General features: G+C 39.2%; 1 protein-coding gene across 1 annotated transcript in view; it reads left to right on the top strand.

Moving 5' to 3' along the window:
• Positions 1-23,573, top strand: part of PKP2 (plakophilin 2) — a 46,191-nt gene that overhangs the window by 5,196 nt on the left and 17,422 nt on the right. The window contains exons 2-6 of the mRNA XM_054187907.1: positions 2,517-2,629; positions 4,856-5,550; positions 11,014-11,152; positions 14,080-14,287; positions 19,732-19,909. Coding sequence (XP_054043882.1) covers positions 2,517-2,629; positions 4,856-5,550; positions 11,014-11,152; positions 14,080-14,287; positions 19,732-19,909 — 1,333 coding nt within the window. The remainder of the gene's footprint in view (positions 1-2,516; positions 2,630-4,855; positions 5,551-11,013; positions 11,153-14,079; positions 14,288-19,731; positions 19,910-23,573) is intronic.

The raw sequence follows: 23,573 nt of genomic DNA, 5'->3' as shown, positions 1-23,573 counted from the left end.
ACAGGGAGACTGAAGGTTAAAAAAAAGAGGACTACTTGAAGATAACTGGGTGTTGCAATTTCTGGTTGACTATATTTTGCTTTTGCAAAGAGAGAACTGTTAGATATGTAGTTTATCTCCAACTAGTTAATGGACAGCCTTGTTATTTTAATTTATCCTCTTTTTTTTTTCGTAAAGACAGGGAGTTACCTAAAACATGCACATATTACTTGCTCAAAGCACCTTTATGCCCTACGTAGATAAATAACTGAGAGTAATTTCTCACTAAGTAAACTGTACAAAAAATGCTAACTATAGAGAAACAGAAATGTGTATGTATGTATATTTAAAGCCCCACTATATGAAAGTACTTTAATAAGCAGCAGTGAATAAAGTGAATCTTTAAAAAGCAGGCACAGGCAATAGGCTAAGATGGAGTCTTATTGGGCACCTGACATTGTACATTGATATGGGAATTATATCACACAAACGAGACATTTATATGGGTTTGTAGATTTTGGATGTCGGTGTACATTGGCAGGGTTTTTTTGCAGTATAAAACAACAGTTTCCCTTTACTGCATCCTCATGTACTTGGGTAACCTTGTAATGTCACGAAGGAATTATTACAATCCAAATCATGAGTTTGACCAAGCTGCATCATTCCGCTCTCATGATGCAACGTTACCGTGAATGTGAATGTGTCTTAACAAATCACCTGATATGTGTTTAAATCTGTCTCGCGTGGCCAAAATTAAAGAATTGAAAAGTATGATTAAATAAGCAAAATATCTGCAAAGTATGATTGAACTGGGCCTCGAGTTATTGCAGTCTGCTATTGTATTGTATTGTGCTATACACAAGTTTGGACTTATCCAGGTAGCTACGTGCTAGTGAGAATCATTCATAATTTTCTCTTGTTACATGAGTCTCTTGTTTATTTTCGTTGTTGCCAAGCCCTTTACTAACTACAGACACTAAGGATCAAGGATACAGGAGTCCTGAAGTTCCTAGAGGTACCCACATGCCCCTAATGAAGCCTGGACCCCAACTGCACCAACTGAAAACCTCAGCTGCTTAGCACCCATACACCAGCTGCTTCAAAAATCCCAGCGGGCTCTTGCCTGGATGGTTTGGACACCTGAATTCCCATGGGCATATGACTCCTATGATTTTTACAAATCGAGACTTCATCAGTTTGACCAAGTTAATGATTGGTTCTTTAGACTTCTTTTCTGTATGTAGTATCTCGGGTAATACCTGCTATTTTGAAAATTCACGGCCAGTTAGCTTCTTTAGTGACCACTGTTACCTGTTCAGCCTAAACTTCTGCAGCACGCACTGGCCCCATTTATGACTGATTTGAGATATATCTTGCTTTCAACTTCTGTTTCACCTCCTTAAACCTGTCTGTGTTATAACCTGTGTTATTTATATTCCTATATGCATATTCTGATAGCAACATGGGAATCTCCTGAATAATTATTTCAGCAGTAACTGTTGCTTTAAAAAAAATTATTCATAGAAGCACTTTGTCTTTGAAAATGCATTGTATCAGTGAAAAAGAAACAGACTGAAGTTTTTGGTTGGTTTGTTTTTAACTAAAAGAAGAATACCGTTATAATGAAAGAATTAATCACAATGCACTGTTTTATTTTCAAAGCTGGGTCATGGAAAAAAAAGAATCAGAGCAGATACAGTGTAGATCTACGTTATTTGTAAGATCAGTGAACCTTTCAGGCGCAGATTTGAAGTGTCATTAAAAAACCCTACTTTACAGCATCATATGCCACGTGCCTCCATAAGCCGTGGAATTTGTTTGTGGACTTTTCATGCTCTTTGGGTGAAGCACTGAGGTTAGTGAAGCATTACTTGCTCCAATATATTATCATTAAACTAGCACCTAAGGGAGAAGAAACATCACCAGTTGAGGTAGGCAACTATGAAATAAACAGTTTATACTCAGTGTAGGCTATTTATTTACGGTGCTACATTGTGAAAATTCCATCTGTAGGGTGCACAGTAACAGAGGTATATGCATCAACCCATGTTTCTCATCTACAATCTACAGCTGCAATATTTTAATTTATTGTATACTGTGCATGTTATAGTCAGCCTCTAATGTAAACCATACATATATATTCAAAGTGGTTACAGTAGAAAATAAGTGTTAGCAGCTGTTCGGTGATACCTTTTCTCAGTACTTAATAGTCTGTCATATCTGGAATACTTAAAATATCAGGTTGCTATGTTAAAACATTTTTCATTAAATAGCTACATGAACAACAAGACTCCTAAAAGTTAAAAATATGTCTTAAGTAAAATAAATAGGAAACTGAAAAAATGGCTTTTGTCCTCAGAAAGCTTTGCTTCGCCATGTTTTGAATGTGATACACTGCATGCAAACCTCTCTCCATCATTTACCGATCTGATTTTCAGCTTATATATATTAGTGGCATTTCCCTAGTATTGTAAATCAACCTTTATAACAATATCATGTTTTGTTAAAATCTTACTAATATTAGTCTTTCGTTACAGGGAGTTTGCACCGTGCATCCAGCGTTCCAGAGCGTGTCTATAACATGGGAATTACTGAAAATGATTTTGTACCAAGAACCCCCTATGGTTTCTCTTATTATCAGTCAAACCAGGTGAGGAAAAGATGACAATGCATAAAAATCAATGTTATATCACATGCATAGTTTATCCATTTTGTTGACACAAATAGTAGCACATAGATGGTGTTTCAAAGTTTGCTTACTCCCTTGTTTGCTTTTTAAAGCCTGATTTCTAGAAAAGGAGGTTTTCACAACTGAGATTTGTTAATGTTTTTCCCTCTTCTGGTGTCTTCTGAGCCCAATGGCTAAATTAAACCGAGTTGTACAGACAGGCTTTCTGCAATCCTATTGATTTTGAATACCAGTTTTCTACCATTTTCTACCATCAGGGTAGAAAATGAAAAACGGTATTAACACTCCACTAAGGCAAAGGCTGTGACAGGTCAGATCTTTATCCGTCCCACCAGGCAGCTGGTCCATCAGCACATTGGTAGCCCAAAGTGGCCAGATGCCACACTCACCCAGCTGAACAGTTGGAGTTTGCTAGAGGAAGTCCAGGTGAAGCTGATTCAGCTTGGGAACACAAATATTTATTTAATAGATAGCTGTATAAGTAGGGGACAAATCTTTCTTAATTTTAGATTACTCAAGAATGGCTTATTCTCATTAAAGGAAATAGCCCAGATGCTGGCCAGTTAATGAAGCAGCTCTGGCTCTGTATGGGTAGAGTTAGAACCATTTACTTAAATACGTTTCCTTCTCTGTCCTCCTGTCCTCTGTTCTCGCCTACTATCCAGTCCTTAATATTTGATGTGAATCTCCTTTTTCTAGAAGAGAGCAACAAGAGGAAAACTGGAGGTGATATAGGAACCACAAGAAAATACTGCAGTTTTCCAGGCAGGAGAAAAAAAAATATTATTTAAAAAAAAAAAAAAAAACAAAAAAGGCGAGAGAGACTATTTGTCCTGTGTGAAAGACAGAAAAAGCCACAAGATCTAGTATTTCACAAAAGCATGAATTTCCTTATGCCCAAACAAAAGATAAAGATATCCTTGCAAAGCTTCTGTAGAATAAAGAGTTATATCCAATGATCTTTGCCTCAGCCTGCTAGATTCAGCGACCTTTACTCCGTTTGTGAGTTGATTATCACCCTCAGTAACTCCTCAACAGTGAAATTAAGGGATTTCAGTCTGTCCACTGTGCCTAAGTGCCTAAGGCACTGCTAAGCACTGTGCCTTCAGTTAATAACTTGTATAAGATTCTCAGTTTACCTTAAAAAATGCCGTTAATATTACAAAACTTTAATACAACATGGAAGTAGAATATAAGGGGCTTTCATTTATGGCTGGATTCCACTATATTTACGGATTTAAAAAAAAATTGGGCCATGACTCCTTTATTTCAAGGCCAGATAGTTTCCCAGGTTGATTTAGTTCTGGAAGGTCTTGAATAGAGTATGATGTGCAATTTAGAGCTTAAGAAAAAGGTAGAAAAATTGGAGAGGCCCCAGATAGCACCTAAACAGTAAGAATCTTGAAGACACAAAGAAAGGTTGAAGGAAGTGGGTTTGAGTTTAGAAAAGAGAAAATTATAAAACGAGATGATGATCCATTACTCTCTGTGCCCGTTAGGGACAGGAAAAGAAAAGTCATCTTAAATTGCAACTGTAGAATTAGGGAAACCATTGAGATGGTGAGATGGTCATTTTAGTTTCCTTGGAATGGCATGTAATCTCCTTCATTTTTAAGAGGTTAGGCAAACAGGGAAGGTGCTATCTCTTTTTACTAGATAAAGTAAAAAGCCCTCTTTTTACCACTACCACAAAATGAACAGGAGGGCTAAATAACCTTATATTAATAAGGTTAATATGCAGACACTTTAGTATATTATTTTTATGTCTGATATTAATTTTCTTCTATCTATTGGTCAGCCTTGAATTTAATTTTAGTAGCAGATGTGAGTGTTAATATCGAAGGATTTTCAAACTGAAACGAAAATCTCCGTCAATAAGCAGACTGTTCAGTACCAGGCGTAATTGACTTACACACCTATTTTGAGTTTATGACAGAAGACTAGATGCTTAGACTTTGTTTCCTAACGTTTAGACCATATTTCTTCCTGCCTTCGTTAGGCAGATACAAAGAAATGTTGCAGAATCCCATTTAATACACAATTTTGGTGATGTTCACATTTTGTTTTCTGATTCTGATAGCAGACCTTAGAATTTTTATCTTTACTTTTTTGGTTTGGTTTCTTTGCTATTAATCCTAAATGCTGTGATCTTACTGTGACTCCTGTTCTTTCATGCACCTGGAACAGGTCGCCTCACCATCCTCTTATACAAATGGCTGGGGGACGAGGATTACTTACAAGACAGTAGAAGAGAGAGGTCAAAGACAACCTCTGAAGAGACTAGAGGTTTCACCCCAACGAGGTCCTGAAAGATTGGCGTATGTGTCCAGTGATTTTCACTATGACAGAGGGATTTCAACTGGATTCTCCATGAGGCATGGAGATAGCAGGAGACCCAGCGGGACTGTCCCACCAAGATATGCTCGGTCTGAGATTGTTGGTTACAGTCTTCGTGATTCAGTGAACAGGGGACGCTCTTTTAAAAGACAATCCCACATGGAGACTGTTAATGATGCCCTCCTTGATGGTGCCTACCCCAGCCCCACTGTACCTCTGTACCATCAAGCAGGCAACAGTCGCAGTATGACCAACCTTTTGGAAAAAGAGAACTACCTGGCCTCGGGCAGTGCGATGGGACAAGTGAGATCACCAGTTGCTTCCCGTTTGGGATCTCAAAACAGGCAATCTTTAAGGTCCAACTGGTACCAAACTACTTTCAGAAGCACGCAGACCAGGAGGGAAGCTTCCCAGCCAGCTTCAGTAACCAGTGTCGCTGCAGAAACAGATGGGAAGAGGATGCCATTGACAGCTGCTATGGCAGCAGCAGGGAGAAATTGTTTCCTGCAGAGCGAACAAGTCACCATCAATGGATCTCAGCTAGGGTAAGGACAATGCAGGACCTGCTTTGGTTCTGGGGTGTCACAGCTGAAAGGAACCTCTTTGTTTAAAAAGAGAAACTAAACTAACAGCTTATGGTTCGGCAGCCAACACAGTGTATGAAGTGTCAGTGCAGAGGATGCCGAAAGTAGGTTTGCTTTTAAAAAGCAACAGAGAAAAGAGAGAAGAAATGTACATGAATGTACACACTGCAGGGTCCACACCTCCTGCTCAGGCTTGGGACACCCTTTTGCCAGGAGTTAAGGAATTCTATAAGGAGACATGAACTAGTCACTGAGTAATTTACAACCTAATTCACAATACACAGTAATGTGTTGCCAAATTTTGTGCTCAGAAGAGGCCGCATGATTTCAGCACCAGTTCTCACAAGAATAGATCAGAAATCTACCAGTGAAGCAGCTTTTGGCAGATTGACAGTTTCCAGTTAAAAATCCTTCGTGGTTTTTAGTTTTTATAAACTAAAAAAGCTTTTATAAACTTCAGTTAAAACACAGGCAGAAATTTCTCTTAGCTCTGTAGCACCATCCATCCCTAGAACAAATATGAACTGCTCTGAATCTCAGGACCCCAGCGCTTCTCACTGCCGTGAGATCCTACGTGCTCTGAGGATGCTATCTTAATCTGAAGCCCTGTTAGCTCCATGGCAGAAATTCCCAAAGCTACCCCTAGACTTCAGGAAAATTGTTTAACATCTTAGAAGCATTTGGGCTCTTTTTTCAAAATTGCTTCTTTTTCCCCTGAAATTCCCTTCCAGAGAAGATTTCAGAATGTCTAAAATCGGTCCCATTTTCAAAAGAGAAAATTTATCAGTATTAAAATTCCCCTCAGGAGTGAATATTTTTTTCATTTTAGAAAATTCTGATTGTTTCCAGAGCTCCAGAACAAACCACTTGGTAAACAGGAGATGGTTACTTGCACTGTTTACTGCGGTTTGTGGTGGTGTTTCGTAATCCAAATAGGATCCCGAGGTTTCTTATGTAAGTTAATCATGGTGTAATTTATAACAGTGTTATTAAGAAATGTCTCCTTTTTCATAACTGGGTAGCCGTTAATTTCATTTTTCTGAAGGCCACCTTTCTTTTTCTAAATTTGCTGCTGTGTGAGATGAGGCATCATCTGATGTCACTGCTATGTACAGGTCAGGCATTTTCTGTTGTCAACTACATGTTTTGCGGTAGGACTAGATTTACACAGACATACGGTCTTGTGCCCACATCTGATCTGGATTGAAATTTTCACCTCTGGGTGATGCAGGGGTTAAGAGATCTGGTATGAATGATGTGACTCTTAAGTATTCAGTCTTTACAGCAAGCGAGTCCAGAAAAAAACATCTGAGAGCTCACAAAAAGCTAAAGAATTTGGAATAGTGGTGTTAAAAATAGGTACCTGGGAGGACTTTGTTTCCCAGTAATACAATTTCCAAACAGGCATATGTCCCATTGACTTAATCATTTACTTTAAGCACATTCTTGTGTGTGTTTCTGAGCCACAACCAGCAATTTTGATATTTAATTTTGTGTAGGAGCAATTTTGGTTCTTCTTTTGCAGGTGCAGACACTAGAGTCTGGTTGTCTGCCTGCCCAAACATCAACCAAAGTGTTTTTCAAAGCTGCAGATGTAAACATCTATGTTCAGTCATTGTGCAAGTGGTTTGCTTGAGACCATGCTGAACTCCAGGTGGAAGATTTGTGACCTAATGGAAATCTTTTTGACAGCTTAATTCCTTAAATGCCAGTTTTTAAGCTCAGTTTTTGCTGGAAATTACAGAGGAAAACAATTGGAAGTGCTGTGAAAGCTTCTAAAGTTCCTTTTGCAGATGTGTACAGATTTTGTTTTTCTCAGTACTTCTGGCTATTTAATTTACTTGTATATATCTTGTTTGGATTTTCAAATATCCGAGGTTCTACTTTAGTTTCATAGCTAGGTTTTTAGAGGAGTGAGGGTCTCTCTGTTCTACCCAAAGTTTAAAAAAGTCTCTGTAAAATATGTTAGTGAAGAGCATGGTGAAAAGCAGCATGTAAGATACAATTCAACAAGAGATGTGCACCACTAGAGTCTTAAATGACGAGGAAGAAACAATAGCCATTTTAGCAGACTGAAGTCAGTTATTTGTTACATATGGTTATGTACTACAATGTGTATGATATCCATATACATTATTACTGTTTTCAGACATCTAAAATACAGATTTAATAACTCCCCCTATAATTCTTGTCGCTGGAAGGGCTTGGTGCAGAAGTCCTACTTCGGTTGTATTACATTCTGGTTCATCCATATCTCACTACTGCAATTTACTGTAGTGTTTGAAATGTAACAGATGGCATTTTGCTTTGGGTTATACACTGCTCTCAAATCAGAGATGTTTCAGATCATTCCCCTAGTTGTTCAATAATTTCTTCTGTCAAAACTTCTCAGTTTAAGAAGTTAGTAGAGACTTTCACATTTCTTGCTATTTCCCATTTTCTTTGTTTTTAAGGTTGCATTATCTGATACATTGCTCCCTTACCTGTTGCTCCCTTAATAATGGAAGGGGGAGGGAGGGAAAAGACACACCTGTTTTCTGAGTAATTTGATTTTTCCAGACATCTGTCCCTTTGTATATAAATCATAATTTTGGTCTTTCCAAGATTGATTAAGAGGGTGTAAAATAGTTGTGTAATGTTAAAGAGAAGTAGTGGACTAACTGTGTATGATATTTGAAAGGTATATAAAAGCATTTTCAGACTTCCTGTAGAAGAATTAGCCCATGCTATGAAATCAAAGGTGAAAAATCAGAGTATGAGATGCTATCTCTGTATCTTCTGGTAAAGTGAAGCGGTTAAAATCATCCTCATATTAAGGGCTTAGGAGAGAAAGAGATTCAACCTGAAGCTGTCTGAGAAACAGCTGCTTGCAGCATCTGACCTCTAAATGTGCTGAGAGCTGTCACAAAATGATTAGACAACATACTGTATATATCTCAAAAATGTTATATTCTGGCAATTAAGGGGAAGTCAGAACCTGTCAAAGCATTGTTCTGCTTAAACACCATTGCCTGAATGTCCGGTTGTTTGTTGTCATTACACAGGCTAATCAGCCACCTGGCTATTAAGTTTGCCTGTAAATGTTTTGAGGGTAGGATGGAATCATTGCATCAAATCCGGTGAATGGCAGGCTGCTCTCAGTCTCAGTGCGGATCTACACACCCAGCACTTAGAAATTTGGCCTATGGTGGTACATGCGTTTATCTCAGCCTGGCAGCGGCTGCTGATGGACCTTTACTGCTCTGGGACATCCTCAGCATCCTGAGGCTGGGTTCCCACGTAGGTTCTCTGGTGTCCCATGAGGGATCAGCTCACGCAGCAATCTTGACCTTGGAAAGTGCACGGACAGAGTCCTTCTCTGCTGGTGGTCATTGAAATGACTGCCAATTTCATAGATTGGGGATGTCCACCACTTTATAGAAGGCGAGTGAATTCGGTTAAAGAGCTGCAAAGTTATTACAGTGACTAACAAGCAAGGCATGCTCACATGGACACATGCATAACATGGTCAAAAAATCCTTGTTGATTTAAGAAACCTGACAAAAACCCAAGCTTGAAAAGCCTGTTTTGCTGTTCCACTTAGAAGAAAGTAAGAAGAAATATGATCTGTCTTTTTTCCATTACTCATTGTTCAAGACCTTTAAATAGCATTCTGATCAGTACTTTAGACTTGCAACTTAGGGTAACTTAGTAGCTACTTTGTTTAAATTTGGGCTGAAGTAAACTCTGAAAGTCTGGGAGCTGTAAGCATTGCCAGAACAGAACGCAGGGCGCTAGAGATATTAACCATAGTTCTAATTTCACTTTGATTTAACTTCTCCATTGACATCCTCAACGCTCCATCCCTGTCATTTCATCTTTGTCTTGCACAAGCATGCCTCAGCATCTATACATGCAGCATATTTGCTCAAAACACTAACTCAGAGGAGGGGAGAAGGCAAGAAATAACATGATTTATATCAAAGGGAAATATAAAGGCAGGTGGAAACCCCAGGGTACGGCAGTATAATTTCATTTGCAACAGGTGCATCAAAATTGTTCCTCATTTTTTTGCTGTCCTTGCAGCCATACTAATTGTCTTTCGCCATAGCAAAAGCAAGCAGCAAATGTTGATTTACAGTGTAGCTGATGGGACAAATTCCAGCAAAAACCACTTTTTTCTCAGAACTCATGAGTTCATCATAAATATTTTGGGGAAAAGAGTCCAATTTCAATACGTTGGAAAACTTTGAGAAATCTGCCTGATTTCTGCCTGGTTTGTCTGCCTCTGCAGCCCGTTCTGGGCAAACGTGGACTTCCAGGCTTCTTCACTCCTGCCAGTCCATTATTGAGACAGTCTCAGAGCTGTCAAAATTTTTGATTTTAGATGCCACGTACTGAGATGATTATCAAGTAAGCCATTCTGATGCCGGTAGCTCTGAGGCAAGGATTTATTGCCAATGACTACTTGTTTCACTGTGGTTCACAGAACTCCTCTCTTATCCCTGTCTGGCCAACATGGAATCTGGTTCTACAGAATTATTTGGTTTTTAAAAAAACATAGAGTTCTTATTATTTTGTCCACTTTTTTGTTGCTGTTTTGTTTTATCCTTTTTTTTCCTGGGTGGAAAGTGTTTGAAACAAAAAGTGAATTAAAAGGCTGGGGAATATAACTACCTGTCCCAGAGATAATGCACCCGATTGTGCCATGAATTGTTTTATGTTCCATTTACTGAGGAAAAAATGGGTCTAGTGACCTTTCTTTCCAATTTTTTAAATGGCTGTCTCACACAATTATCATTCAAGCAACCATCCTGGAAGTTGGGACCAAAATGGCCACGCATAGTTTTAGTCCTACCACAGGCAATGGACATAATTGATTTACTGAGTGGTGTTTTTATTTTGTCCCACCTGAAAAAAAGGCTTTACCCATCTATTTCAAACTAGATCAACTTCTATAAGCTTGAAAAAAAGCAGGTCTTAACCCCTACATGTGTGTAGTCTGGGGACTGAGAAACCAAAGAAAGGCATGAAAACAATTATAAAAAACCAATCATCACATTACTGAGAAAAACATCAAGGTATCTTCATGATAAGTAAAAGACACTCTAATTTGGTTATGGCCTTCTTTGGATCTTAGTCTTTCATCCACTTATCTTTTCATTTTGTTTTGATAACTTGAAGCGTGGCTTGCTTTGTCCAGAACCTCTCATTGTTGCAACACTTCCATTTATGATTTTCTCTTTGCCTAGAATATTAGTATCTAATATAAAAGTATAAAGCTTTTATAATATTTTCTGTTAGTGGAAAGGGAATAATTTTCTAATAAAAGCTAAAGTTACTTGAAAAGTACACAAATCCTGATATTAAAAGAAATTTCACAGGCTAAACGATGATTTTTCTGCAGTCTTGCTTCACTATATTTCCTCTGTCTATATTTTTAAGGAGCCCGGAAGGGGAGATGACTCTGGAGCGTGCAGTGAGCATACTGAGGAGTGAAAATACCCAGTCCACACCTAGGATTCTTGCTGCAGTGACTTTCATACAGCATGAGTGCTTCCAGAAAGCAGATGCCAGAAGAAAAGTAAGTAATTATTTTTATGCCAGTTACAATCAGGTAGAGCAAATTACTTTCTATACTGTATGCCAACATGAAAAAAAAAAAAAAGACACTCCAAGAAACCTTGTAGGATGCTGTTGTTGAATATTTTCCCTGAAATATGCTGGTGCTTTTTGCTGCAGATTCTTTTAAATCCATGGAATGGCACTGGTCTATGCAAGCAAAAATCTGGTCTTTAGCATTTTGTGATAGGAGACATAGAAATACAGGGTAAGAATCCATCCAAACCATCTGTAATTACAGATATTTATGACCAACTTTTAAAAAATCACATTGATTAGGATCCCACAAGCTCCTGCAGGCAGGCAAAGTGCTTTACTGGCCTTACCAGTTATTCCTAAAACTTAAATCTCCCTTTTGCAAACTGAGTTGATTCATGGATATGGAGAAAGGTATCTTTTTTTCTGTCCCTCTTTAATGATTTTTCTTATGTCTTAAGGCTGCTAAGTGTATACCCACTTAATCTACTCTTTTCCAGGCTAAACGAACATAGTTCTTTCATACTTTATGAGTAAGTCATAGGGCCTGAACTTTTTGTATACGTAATTGCCTCTGTCTCTCTTTTTTGACTGGCATTTTTACACTGATAGTACAGAAATATCCCAGAAAAGAAAACTCTGGGAGTACAGTTATCCAAGCTTCAGGGTTTGCTAGGACTGCACGAAGCGCTAATACAGTGTATGAATTAGCCAAACTGGTAAGGGCTTATTGGGTCTGCACAAATGCATTAATACATTGTTTGGATTAACCAAATTTTGTAAGTCTCCTCCAAGAGACTTGTTAAGTCTTTTGAAAGTTTTTTGAATATTAAAAACATTCTCTTCCCCTTCTCTTTAAGTTTCACTATCAAACACAATTATGGCTCTCTTGCTGAACGGTTCTGTACATTGGTGTGTAAGGTTGTTTTTTTGTTTCAGCTTTTTAAAAAAAATTACTTACACCTGCTTTGTTTCGTAATTTGCTTGGTATTATTCATACGTAATCTCAGCCTTAACTCCATACTCATGTATATGCAGTCCGGTTCAGTGACAGCCAAACATCACTCAGTCCTTTGGTAGTTTTAACTTGCTTCACAGTAGATCAAAGTCTGTTTTGGAAAAAAACACCAGCACAATTAGCACTGAATGTTTGGAGGTGGTTTATTATTCAAACCTCTCTCAGGCAGCTTCCCTGAAAAACAAGTGGATGAGTAAAAGAGTTCAAAGTGGAGCAGTCAGCCTGAAGCCGCCTTCTCTTTTCCTGTCTATCCCACATATCCTAGTGGACGTTTTCTGTTTGGTGCCCATCAGACTTGTTCATGTTGGCATTGTCTTCTTGTTTCCCCTTTTCAGTCTTTCAACCTACACTCCTTTTCTTTGTCTCCCAATGCTTTGTTCCCCAATACCTGGTAGTCTGCAAGTCTAGTGACTTTTCTTTTTCTTGTGAACTCGTAGTCTTACAGTATTTTGGTGAATTTTGTCTACCAATGAAAATTTAGACAGACCAATCAATAGTTTTTGTAAATTCTCCTCTGCATATTAGGTCAAAATAGCATCATTTCCTTTACAAGAGTTATAAATCACTTAGAATTACCAACAGAAAGTCTGCATGAAACCAACCAGTTATGGTATCGGTGTCAAAAGGGCTTATCCACTGTAATAAAATAGGTCCATGCGCCTTCAGCATGTTCTATGCTCCATTTACCTCAATGTATATATTTGCGTGTTTCATTCTGTTAGCATCTAGTTGACTGTTGAATCAGGGGAATCAGGTCAGCAGCGCAGCAGCAAGAAACTGTGCCTTTTGTACAACAGAATCAGAGGAAAGGCAGGCAGGCAGTGAGGGGTGCCAGGGCATGACAGGCAAAAGGCTTTGTTACATTTCATTTCTTCGTGTGCCCAACACCTGTCGGCCATATTGAGTTCTTTTTGTCATCAAACTCTGGACTACTCAAAACAGTCGTATCAGATTTCTAAGTCTTTCACATGCTGTTGGTTCTACACAAGGATGAGTTTGTCCACAAAACCATATGGCATTTTGAGATGCTGGAGGAAACCGTCCTGAATTGTAGATGAATGTAAGGTATTTTCCATAGTAAACTCATTCCTAAATGAGCCAAGGCTTGCTTGTGCCACATCACAGCTCATATGGGATTCATCATTTGCCACAACATGTAGAACTTGGAAACTCTTTGTTTCCATACAGCTGCTGTAAAGTAACATCTTCTTAATTCTTCATTCATTTGGGGCCAAAACCTCATTTTCTAAAGAATTAGACACTGAAGATTAGCCTTTGTTAAATGTGGGTGGTTCAGTAGTTAACTAGCTTACAGCGTTTAATGGTCTACATTTTGGAGTTTACTAGTTTACTGGTTTTTTCCTCAGTATGACACAGAAGAAAAGTACTAAGTGAAATGTATTCTTATTCAATACACTTTCAATACATGCACAGAAATTAACAGAGAAAAATATTGTCTTTCCATCAGGCCGACTGCTGAGGGAAAAAAGCGAACTTGCCACATGAGGAACATTTTACATCCAGAAATCTCAAAGCAGTTTATAAATGTTCCAGAATTAAATCTCAAATATCCATTTCACCAACATGGAAGCTAAAATACAGAGCAATTAAATGTCCTGTCAGAGAGTACAAACCTGCAGCAAAGCTGGAAGAGATTTAGTTTCATTCTCTTACATTAATTATTAAAATATGATGCCTCTCTTAGTTGTGGATTTTAACTATGACTCATATGAAACCCCAGAAATTAAGAGTCATGTCCAAATGATTAATGAGCTGTGCTTAAAGTCTTTCAAATAGGAGCAAACGAAAAAAGTCCCTATGACTATTTAAAGGCTTGCTGAGGCGGGGACAGTTTGTCATTTACAGTATCTAACTGTGTCTTGTTTTCCTCACAGGTTTTCTCCCTTGGTGGTATCCCCAAACTTTTACAGCTTCTTGACCTTCAGAACGAGGACATTCAGCGGGCAGCATGTGGTGCTCTGAGAAACCTGGTGTTTGAGGACAACGACAACAAACTGGAAGTGTCAGAGCAGAAAGGGATCCCACTCTTGCTCCGAGTACTCCGACAGACCAGGGATGTAGAGACTAAAAAGCAAATAACAGGTAGTGTTTTCTGTGCAGTCAAGCATGGAGTGCTTTAAGTAGCGCACAAGCTTTCCATGTGAGGTACCTGATTGTTTACTTAGGCCAACGTTTAGTGACTAAATACAAGAGCTCCTTGTCTTGTATTGTCACCTATTGTCCTTGTCACCTATATATAGGTGACAAAAAATGTCACCTATTCTAAGCTCTTCCCTTAGGGTGAAATTCCAAGGTCCTTACTCAAGACCAGTCCTTAAGAAAGTAAGAGGACACTAGGAACTGCAACGTCCCCTCCTAAAGTTTCTTCAGAAATGACATGAGTCTGTTTGCAGGAAGCTTAAAGTCCTTGATACACCAGAAAAGAAAGTGAGTCTCCAAATAGCAATCTCTTTAGAACCATCTTGGTGAGCAGTGATTGGAGCAGTCTCACAGGTGTGTGGGAATGTAAGTAATGCCCACTCCTTACTAAGCAGCTCAGCCCTCGCTTTTCGACACTATGCTGCCAGCGCATACGGGCAGTCTTGTTGAAGACTGTCCCCTGAACTGTCAGGCACTGGGGATAGAAAGTGGGTGTCATACTCCCCACAAAACCTACTGCCCCAAATTTCTGCTCTGAGCTCTCTCACTCCTAGCTCTTTACGCCCCAGAGTCTGTCTTCTCATACCTGTGACAAGCAGAAAACACTGCCACAGGTACACCGTGCTTCTTTTCCATGTGCAGGGAAGAGAATCCCCGCAGGACATCCATTTGACTGTAAAGATCATACAGCACCATCAGTGGAGTGACTTGCATTCTGGATTCAGTCTTTGCCAGGCTTATGTTCTTATCCTTTTATTTCCAATGTCCTTGAGGAAGAACTGTTAAAAATGAGTAAGGCCCATTGCAATTTTGAAGGAAGAGCCCATTGGGTCAGAAACCCCATATTACACCTCTTGTTGTACATCAATGTATCAGAAGGAAATGTCCGCCATAACTTCTAAAGAAACCTGTGGGTACTGCCCTGTTGGCTCTGCCGCAGCCAGCTAAGAAATGCCCACCACTTCAACCCTGCACTCACGTTTGACCATATTGTGTCTCTAGGAAGTCAAACCGCTTGTGGCCCACGTTCATTCTTGTTAGGATGCCAAAGGAAGACCAGGCTTATATTTTATAAATGGAAGAAAACATTATGAATAAATGAATGGGCATTTATTTCAAGTGATCTTTAAAGATACCAGGAGCACAAGCTATTAAAATAACAGTGTTTGAAAAGATACAGAAGGTGTCAAGCAGCCCTGCCTTGAAGCAAAGGCATGTTGAGACCTTCTATAATTCTGCATTCTTTTAAGTATTTGAAATACTGTGCTCCCTAAGCTGGAGAACAAAGCTTTGTATTGTTGGCTCTTTTGGCTCAGTTCTACAGCTCCGCAACATTAAAATGTTTTAAAGTTTTTCACATTCATCAGATGCAGAATTGGGTCACTTACTTAGTAACTTATTGCGTAGCGTGTTGTCTCTCAGTGCTATTGCACAGTGCTATTGCACACTGGTGAGGGGAGCAGTGAAAATGGTGGCACAGTGTTCAGAAAGTTTACTTGCTAGCAATTTCATAATTTCTGACAAGAGCTTTGACTGTGCACAATAACTCGTATAGATACTGTGAATATTACTGTCTTCCACTTCACCAGTGTGAAAATGGGCGAAGGGGCACCTTCTTTCTGCCATTACTGCTGTCGTTGAACGTAAGTATTTACTTACAAAACATACAAGGCACCAACAAAATATTTAAGCAATATGCAGCAGGATGTTATAGTTCACATAAAGCAAAATATTCTGATATACTTTCAAGCCTATCAGTTGTAAGGGATGGCTTTAAAAATACACCGAAAGAGAAGTATTTCTCACTTTGTCCAAGACCAAATGTGCAGTCAGGAGGAAGTACGCTGGGTCCCTTGGTGAAAATGGCGCTAGGGCATACACATTGCCATCATTTGGGCAATCCTTCCAGCTTCCTCGCAAGCTGCAAGGAGCCTACAGTGCAAAGGGCAGCCTGCTTGAATGAATTTCTATGAGAATATTAACTTTGCTTCCAGCCGCTTTCTTTCCCAGACCAAACTTAAAGGCAGGCAAGGAGTGGGCTGCAGACAAGAGGTAGACGGTCACTGTTAAGCGTATGCTTACTAAAGTCAGTGCTTCCACATGATCTTGACACGTACAGCGATATCTAGGAAACACTGGAATTGCTGTTCTGTACAGATTGACTCTGTAGCCCGAGAAGGGCTGCAACATTAGGCTTTTCCAAGCACAACGCAAACCTCTGAGAGCCTTTCTACCAAAATGCTTAAACCCTGCGGAGCAACAGCTTCCCTGTCTGATTGATGGCTCGCCTACAAGTTTTGTTTCTCCTCTTGCTTTGCCTTTGACTTCCTACAGGACTAGTGGAATGTCATAGCTATGCATGCAATCGCACTGCAGTGTAGTAACACCTCCAGGAAAAGGTTAATGCACAACTTTTGGGGTCCACCTCATCAGCATGAGAAGCCCGTCCGTCTTTCCACAGCATACTTATTACTTGCCTACTTTGACTGTAAATTAGAGACATCCAAATGCATGATATGATAATGAGCTGAATGTCTTCACCCGTAAGAGATTAGTAAAATAATCTTGGTACGTGAAAATACCACACTGAATGCTGGTGAAAGACTCCTGGCCAAGGATCGAAAGCATGTGATACTCATTAATAAAGATGCCTAAGCTCAGCAGAGGAAAGCTTTTTATTGCTACTGCTGTGTAGGAAGCATGCTACCAAAGCACTTCACCTGACAAAAAAATACACAAAAATAAGGAAAGTGTTGGACAGAAGGAAGTTAAAACTCCAAGACACAGCGTTTTTCTCATACCACACTTCATTACCTGTCAGAAATACGATCTAATACTTGTGCACATGAGATAAGTACATCTCAGCCTTAGAAGCTTATCTTTAAAGTCATTGGCTTATTAGTACTAGCAGTGTTAATACAAACAAATGCTTGCCTTGTATTAAGTCATATCATATCATATATTCTTAAAGAATATTTTGATGGCCTGTATTTTCTTCTGACCTGTTGCACTGGCCTTCCCTCCTCTTTCTTTCTCTCTCACTGTGCAGAGAGGAACTAAAAAGCCAATAATAGGAAAGTAAGGAAAAAATCTCCCAGCGTCAAAAATGTCACTCCCTTGTATTGATTTCCCCACACATAAGAACCTGCGGCTGCTCATCCCTTTGTATATGCTTCCACAGGCACATGAGAAATGCAGATGCAGACCAAGTCCTAGGCTGAGGAATAAAGTCGGAGCGTGGTCACGCTGTGTGCCTTGTATCAGCCAATGAAAAGACTGAAAGCAGTGAAAGTGTATGGAGATAAATACGGGTTATAGCAAGTGCTGTGTCCTGCCTCTCAGTCTGCGCATCCCAGGAGAACGCACTAAAAGCACCAAACCAGTACCCCCACCAAAGTGGTTTTGTGCTTATGACAGTGGTTTGAAGGCTGCCGTGGACCAGTTTACCTAATGCCCATGCACAGAAAATAGCTGCCTGGTTTCTCTGTGCAATTTCTGTGCTTATATGACCTCTTCTTAGGGGGAATGAAACTTCCCCAAGGTCACATTGACTGGATTTGCGAGCTTCATACAATCACTGATAGGAGTACAGAAAGGGAACCACAGGCTCTGTCCTTCGTTTGACATACAAACAACTGCTTGCAAATCTCTTAGGAAAGGAATGGGGTTACTCCTGCGTAGTAGGAGAGGATGTCACTTGGAGACAATGCAGGAGCCAAGATAGAAATGGCATTTTGTAGTATTTGGAGAGCATACTGAGGAACAGAAAGAAAAATGGCTGTGGCATGAAAAAACCAAAACAGATTAGCTTCTGAAGGTAAGCCAGATGAGCCTCCAGGTGATATCTAACCTCTTGATCTTGTTATCATGCAGCGTAAATCTAAGAAATGAAAGAATTTTTTTTCCTGCAGGGAAGATTACAGCACAAACAGAACTGTCATTAAAAGAAATATAAATTTAAAAGGAGACCCCACCCATTTTCCCAAATAACCACCTAGGGGAAAACTATGCCCCTATGAATACATTATAGCATAGCTGCAAGGAAAGAGCCCACTCCTAAAGATATTTTTTTAAAGTAAACAAATTATTCCACACCCAGAATGCCACTGAGAGAACACTTCTGAATCCCAGTGAGACAGTGCCTGTGGGTAAAGATAGGATTTTTCTTGGAAAATTTACAGTGTGAGCAACATCTCAGACCTGTCTGTAATTCAAAATGCACTTGTTCCTTTTAATATGATATTCTGGTTTTGTGCCCTTGCATTTGTGCCATTCTGTCTTAACCTGCTTCCCTTACCAGTGCTCTTTGGACGGCATGTCTGATTTCCCATAAGCCTTAGTTATCCTTCAGGAAAGTACCTTCTTCCTTTCATCCCCTAATTCAGAGGTTGAAGAGCTGATCGCAGAAGAAGGAATGGGCTGCTTCTGGCTGGCTTTTGTTTTGATTTTACTATTGCTCACAATAGCTGTAATTGAATTCAAAGTGTAAGGAGATACAAAAGAAACATTTTTTTTGTTGTGAACTGATGAAAGGAACATTCACTAATATTCTGCCAGTGTTTGGAGGAGGAGGACTGTGAAGCTTAGAGTGGAAAGCTGGGGAAACAATGAATGCCTTTGTGGTGAAAACCAGAAATACATGTCTTTTTCCAGGGGAATAGTACTTTAAAAAGAATTGTCATCTGTTAGAATAGGACATAAGCAAAGCTAATCAATTATACAAGACTGTATTTGAGATTTGTTTTGGTGTTTGGAGACAGTGAGCAGACAAGGTGTATAGCATTACTTAATGATTTCCTTAGTGACAAATGTCTGGACAGTAACAGCCAACTGGTATTTAACAGTTTTCCCTCCTATGAGGAATTTTGCCATCAAACGTTAGACAAATTTGCTCTGTCTTCCAGCAGATTTCCAAAGAGCTGTAAACTCACCATCTGTACCTCTTTGCATGAAAGTTTATTCTCCCGCTCAATGGTCTTTACTTGGTAATTGCAACGAAAGTGCAACTAGTCCTGCCAGGCCTCCAGAAGGGACGAATTCCTCCCTGGTGGCGTTAGCTCCGTTTAACTTGTGTTACTTTGGTAATGGAGAAGATGATTGCTGCAGATGGGCAATGCACTTGCAGAGCCATGGAAAACTGCGCTTCTCAACTGGGCATTAGACTGACTATATATATAGGGATCTGACTTTAATTACGTTGATAATTTTGCCCCTCTTTTTGCTCCATTTCCGTGTCCTCAGATAACTCTTATCATCCTCTTCTGCTCCTCTTCAGGATATCAAGTGCCACGCAGGCTCCTTCACTCAACTTCAAGGAGTTTGAGATTAGGTCTTTCAAACTGTGGGAGAGTCTTTCTGCCACTCTAATTTTATTTTGGATATTGCAGGTTTGTTGTGGAATTTGTCCTCCAATGACCAGCTGAAGCACCTGTTGATCAGAGAAGCCCTGCAGACACTGACCGAAGCTGTTCTCATTCCTTACTCCGGCTGGCCAGATAGAGATTACCCAAAGTCAAGTGTTTTACCTGATCCTGATATCTTCTACAATGCCACAGGATGCTTGAGGTGAGCAATCAGCCTAGAGGTACCCAAAACAACAGCCTGCACACTTATTTTCTTTCTTGTTTTGAATTTTGATGGCTCCAAAAGAAGAGTTTGCATACAGATCATATTTTGAAATGCCTCATGTGTATCAGACCAGAAGAATTACTGCTCGATACAATGAAAAGAACTTTCTTTATAAACTCCTGTATATTCATTTGATGGGTACCCCGCAGAGTAAATATATGCATTACAGGAAATAGTAATCAGAGGCCTGGTTGCAGTGCATCGTTGCATTGAAGTCAGAGAGATTCTTCACTGAATAACAGTTGTTGGCCTGATGTTTACTATTAGCCCCTGGCTGATGATGACAGTAGTAAAACCAAAGCTTTTTTAAATGGTTGTAGGAGTGCTATTACAAATTAGCACTGGAGAAAAGCTAACAGTAACTTAAAAGAAACTTTAAACCTGTGTGAGCTTTTTAAAGTTATTTTAAGACTCCCACGCAGTGGTCTCCAAACGTTTTTGATCATATACCCCTATCAGTAAAAACCTTTTGAGAGCACTCCCTCAGTATATGTGTATTTATTTATTTATAAATTATATACGTGTACTACTGTACTAATATATTATGTACATTATAAAACATACATAAAATCAGAAATTAAAAAGGATGATATAAAGATGAAATAAACACTTTTTTTTTTATGAATGGTACAAAAATATTTCTTTCCCACACCCCAGTGGACTGTCTTGTGCACCCCTTGGGAAGGCCAGTGCTCTAGTGGATGTATAGCATGCTGACCTTTAAAGCCTAGGTCTAAAGTTGTATGATCTGCTGATACAAATACAAGAGCAACACATTCATAGTATGTGAAGTTCTTTGATCCATGTACGTGTAATTTACTAACTTTGTTAATAACTTTTTCATAAACAATTCCTGCTTCATTTTAATTTCTGAAATTTATGAAGCATAAGAAGTGATTATCCTCTGGAGTCACATAAAAATATGCCTACTCTACAAACTCAAAATGATTAAGACTCTTATAGATAGCTTGAGTATGTGTCTGTACTTCTGACTGGCAGAACAGATTTATGATTGCATTTCTTGAAAAGTAACAGTGTAAAACATTGTGAATAGTCCTAGGCTTTAGCAGGTAAAGCAGTGTTTCTCTGAAACACAGTTTCTTAGTTGTGCTAGAGCAAAACACAGCTATAGGCAGTAATAGTATTTTTATCATCACATGCCTCCATTTAGAGAGTTTGATTCTATGTAAACAAGAAGCTAGCCTTCTATGAAGAGTAAAGAAAACTCACTATATTCACACATCACTGTTTCAGGGTAGCCTCAACAGAAATTTGCTGTCATGTATGTTTTATTCAAGCCCTGGTAATGCTGTTTACAGTGGATAACTCATTTTGGGCAGTTCCTTTGAGCACAGTCTCTGGTTCAGCTACCCAGGAGTGTTTGCATTTCCCATAAGAACAACAAAGTTGGCATCTTTCTCTCACAATTTCCTTTCTTTGCGCTTTAGTGCTCTATAGCCCCATAAGTGCCATTTGGGCTACCGAAACACTAACACATGTGAAGGATTAGTTGTGGTGTCATTGGTGGGACACTGGGACACCTGAAGCGTTCGCGTACTTGGAATTTTCTTTCCAAAGGTTGAGCAAGTCATCTTCATCTACAGCAACATTAGGTATTAATGGGACAACAATGTTTTCTGCTGTTGCGTTGGTTAAGTTCTGCTCAGATGCTGTAATACTTGCTGAGTCCTACCAGCATTACCAGGCAAGGGAGCAGTCCTTTGGGTAGTAAGCACAATAAGCTTAGCTGGGGCCAAGTCACTCTTTCTTTCTACTTGGCATATAAAACACAACAAATAGTTATGTTCAGTAGCATCTCCAAGGACCCTTTGGACAAATACATAGAGTTAATCCTGAGCCATAATCACTTTGCATCTAAATAGATGACTTGGAAAGGGGGCATGGTATATACAAGCACAGAGAAGTGTTCAGTTTTCAGACGCTGCCAAAGATGCTTACTTTGATGTACCTATAGCTAAACTGATTAGAAAATGACTTCAGCCTAAATTAGGAAGAAGCCATTTTTTAAACCAAAGTAAGCCCTGTCCAACTTTTTGCAGAAGTTTAATTAAATTGAGGCCAGACTGCAGCCATGGGGTGGATGAATAGATTTACAGTTGTCTATTTACTACTGCGATCAGCTAATAGCCTTATGAACACAGTAGCAGCTACTAGAGAGAAACACAAAAGGCCTCAGTAAACACACCTCTAAATGACTGAAGTATGAAAATCACATCTTTAATGAAAACGCCTTTAAAAATAACAGTCCATAAAACTGTGGCCCTTTGTGAGTTTGAAGTCATTGCATGTTAAATAAATACAAATATGAGTATTAGAGATACGTGTCTGTTGTTTGCACACGCAAAAATGCAGGAAAGGACATCATTTGAAATAATTAATGAGTAACGTATGAGTGCAAAGGCATGTCCTGAGTTTTAAAGGCTTCTTAATAAAGTACAAGGAATTAAGTTTGAAATTTAGAGGCTGGGGAGCTGCCCAGTTTTGCCTTACACATATCTGTTTTGCTAACACATCCTATAGCAGAGCAGTTGTGCTTGTATTGCATGAATTTTCACTGTGTAAACAGCTCTGACTCGTGGGTGGTTTCAGAAGATAAATGAATTGTTCGCTATACAAAATACTCAACAATAAAGCACCTTTTTCTGCAGGAACTCCTGCCAGCCCACTAACTACTAATTAACTTCATCTCTAAGTAATAATTAACTTCTCTTTACTCTGATGGCTCAAAAGCAAATAGAGAGAAACATTAACTACCCATACTAAAATCTCTCCAGCTAACGCTAGTGGTGGTGTCTCTGAAATGAAGCAGGTTGTCTTTCTTCATATTAATTAGCCCAAGCTGCATGTGTACAGAGAGCAGTTTGGCTGTTAGTTGTGCCACTCTGTGGTGGCATGACCTGCTCCTCTCCTGCGTTTGGACTCTGGAACCACCTCTTCCCTATGTGCCAGCCGATGGCCAGCATGTTTTAACATGGTATTACTATTTCTGAGCTTGTTGCGGTAACTTGGCCGCAACTTGATATGAGACAAATAAGGAGTAACAGTAGCTGAGTTGTTTTAAATTAAATAAAAGTAGATTCTGAACATACCTTACTCTGTACAAAATGTCAGTGGAAGTCTCTCAAACTGCTCTTATCAAGATGTCCAAGGATACATTGTACATTAAATACCTGTTTTAAAAATATGAGGTCCATATTCTAGTACTTCTCACTTTTTAGAGCTTGAGCACTAAAAATTATAACTGAGAGGAGAACAAAAAGGGCTTGAAAATTCACAGGTAAAGTTGATCTGCAGGATTGCCGACATACTTTCTATCAGAGAATAGTTTTTAACAAGGCTTACTGTATTTGTACAGACCAAATATCCAACATTTTTAAGATGAATCAGCTTGCTTCTCTTTATTGGAAATTAACGCACCTCCCCAGTTAGGTCACTAGAAGTTTTCCTTCCTTATATATTAATTTAAAAAAAAAACATCTGCACAAAGAATTGCTGAAAACTAAAAGAGCACACCACAAAATAAAAAACTGTGCACTGAGGAAATGATGTTACTAATGAAGATGTTTAAAGAGTATATATA

Source organism: Rissa tridactyla, chromosome 1 (assembly GCF_028500815.1).
Source record: "Rissa tridactyla isolate bRisTri1 chromosome 1, bRisTri1.patW.cur.20221130, whole genome shotgun sequence".
In the NCBI taxonomy this organism is placed as follows: domain Eukaryota; kingdom Metazoa; phylum Chordata; class Aves; order Charadriiformes; family Laridae; genus Rissa; species Rissa tridactyla.
The sequence above is the reverse complement of the archived record's forward strand: the minus strand, read 5'-3'. Positions and strand labels throughout refer to the sequence as shown.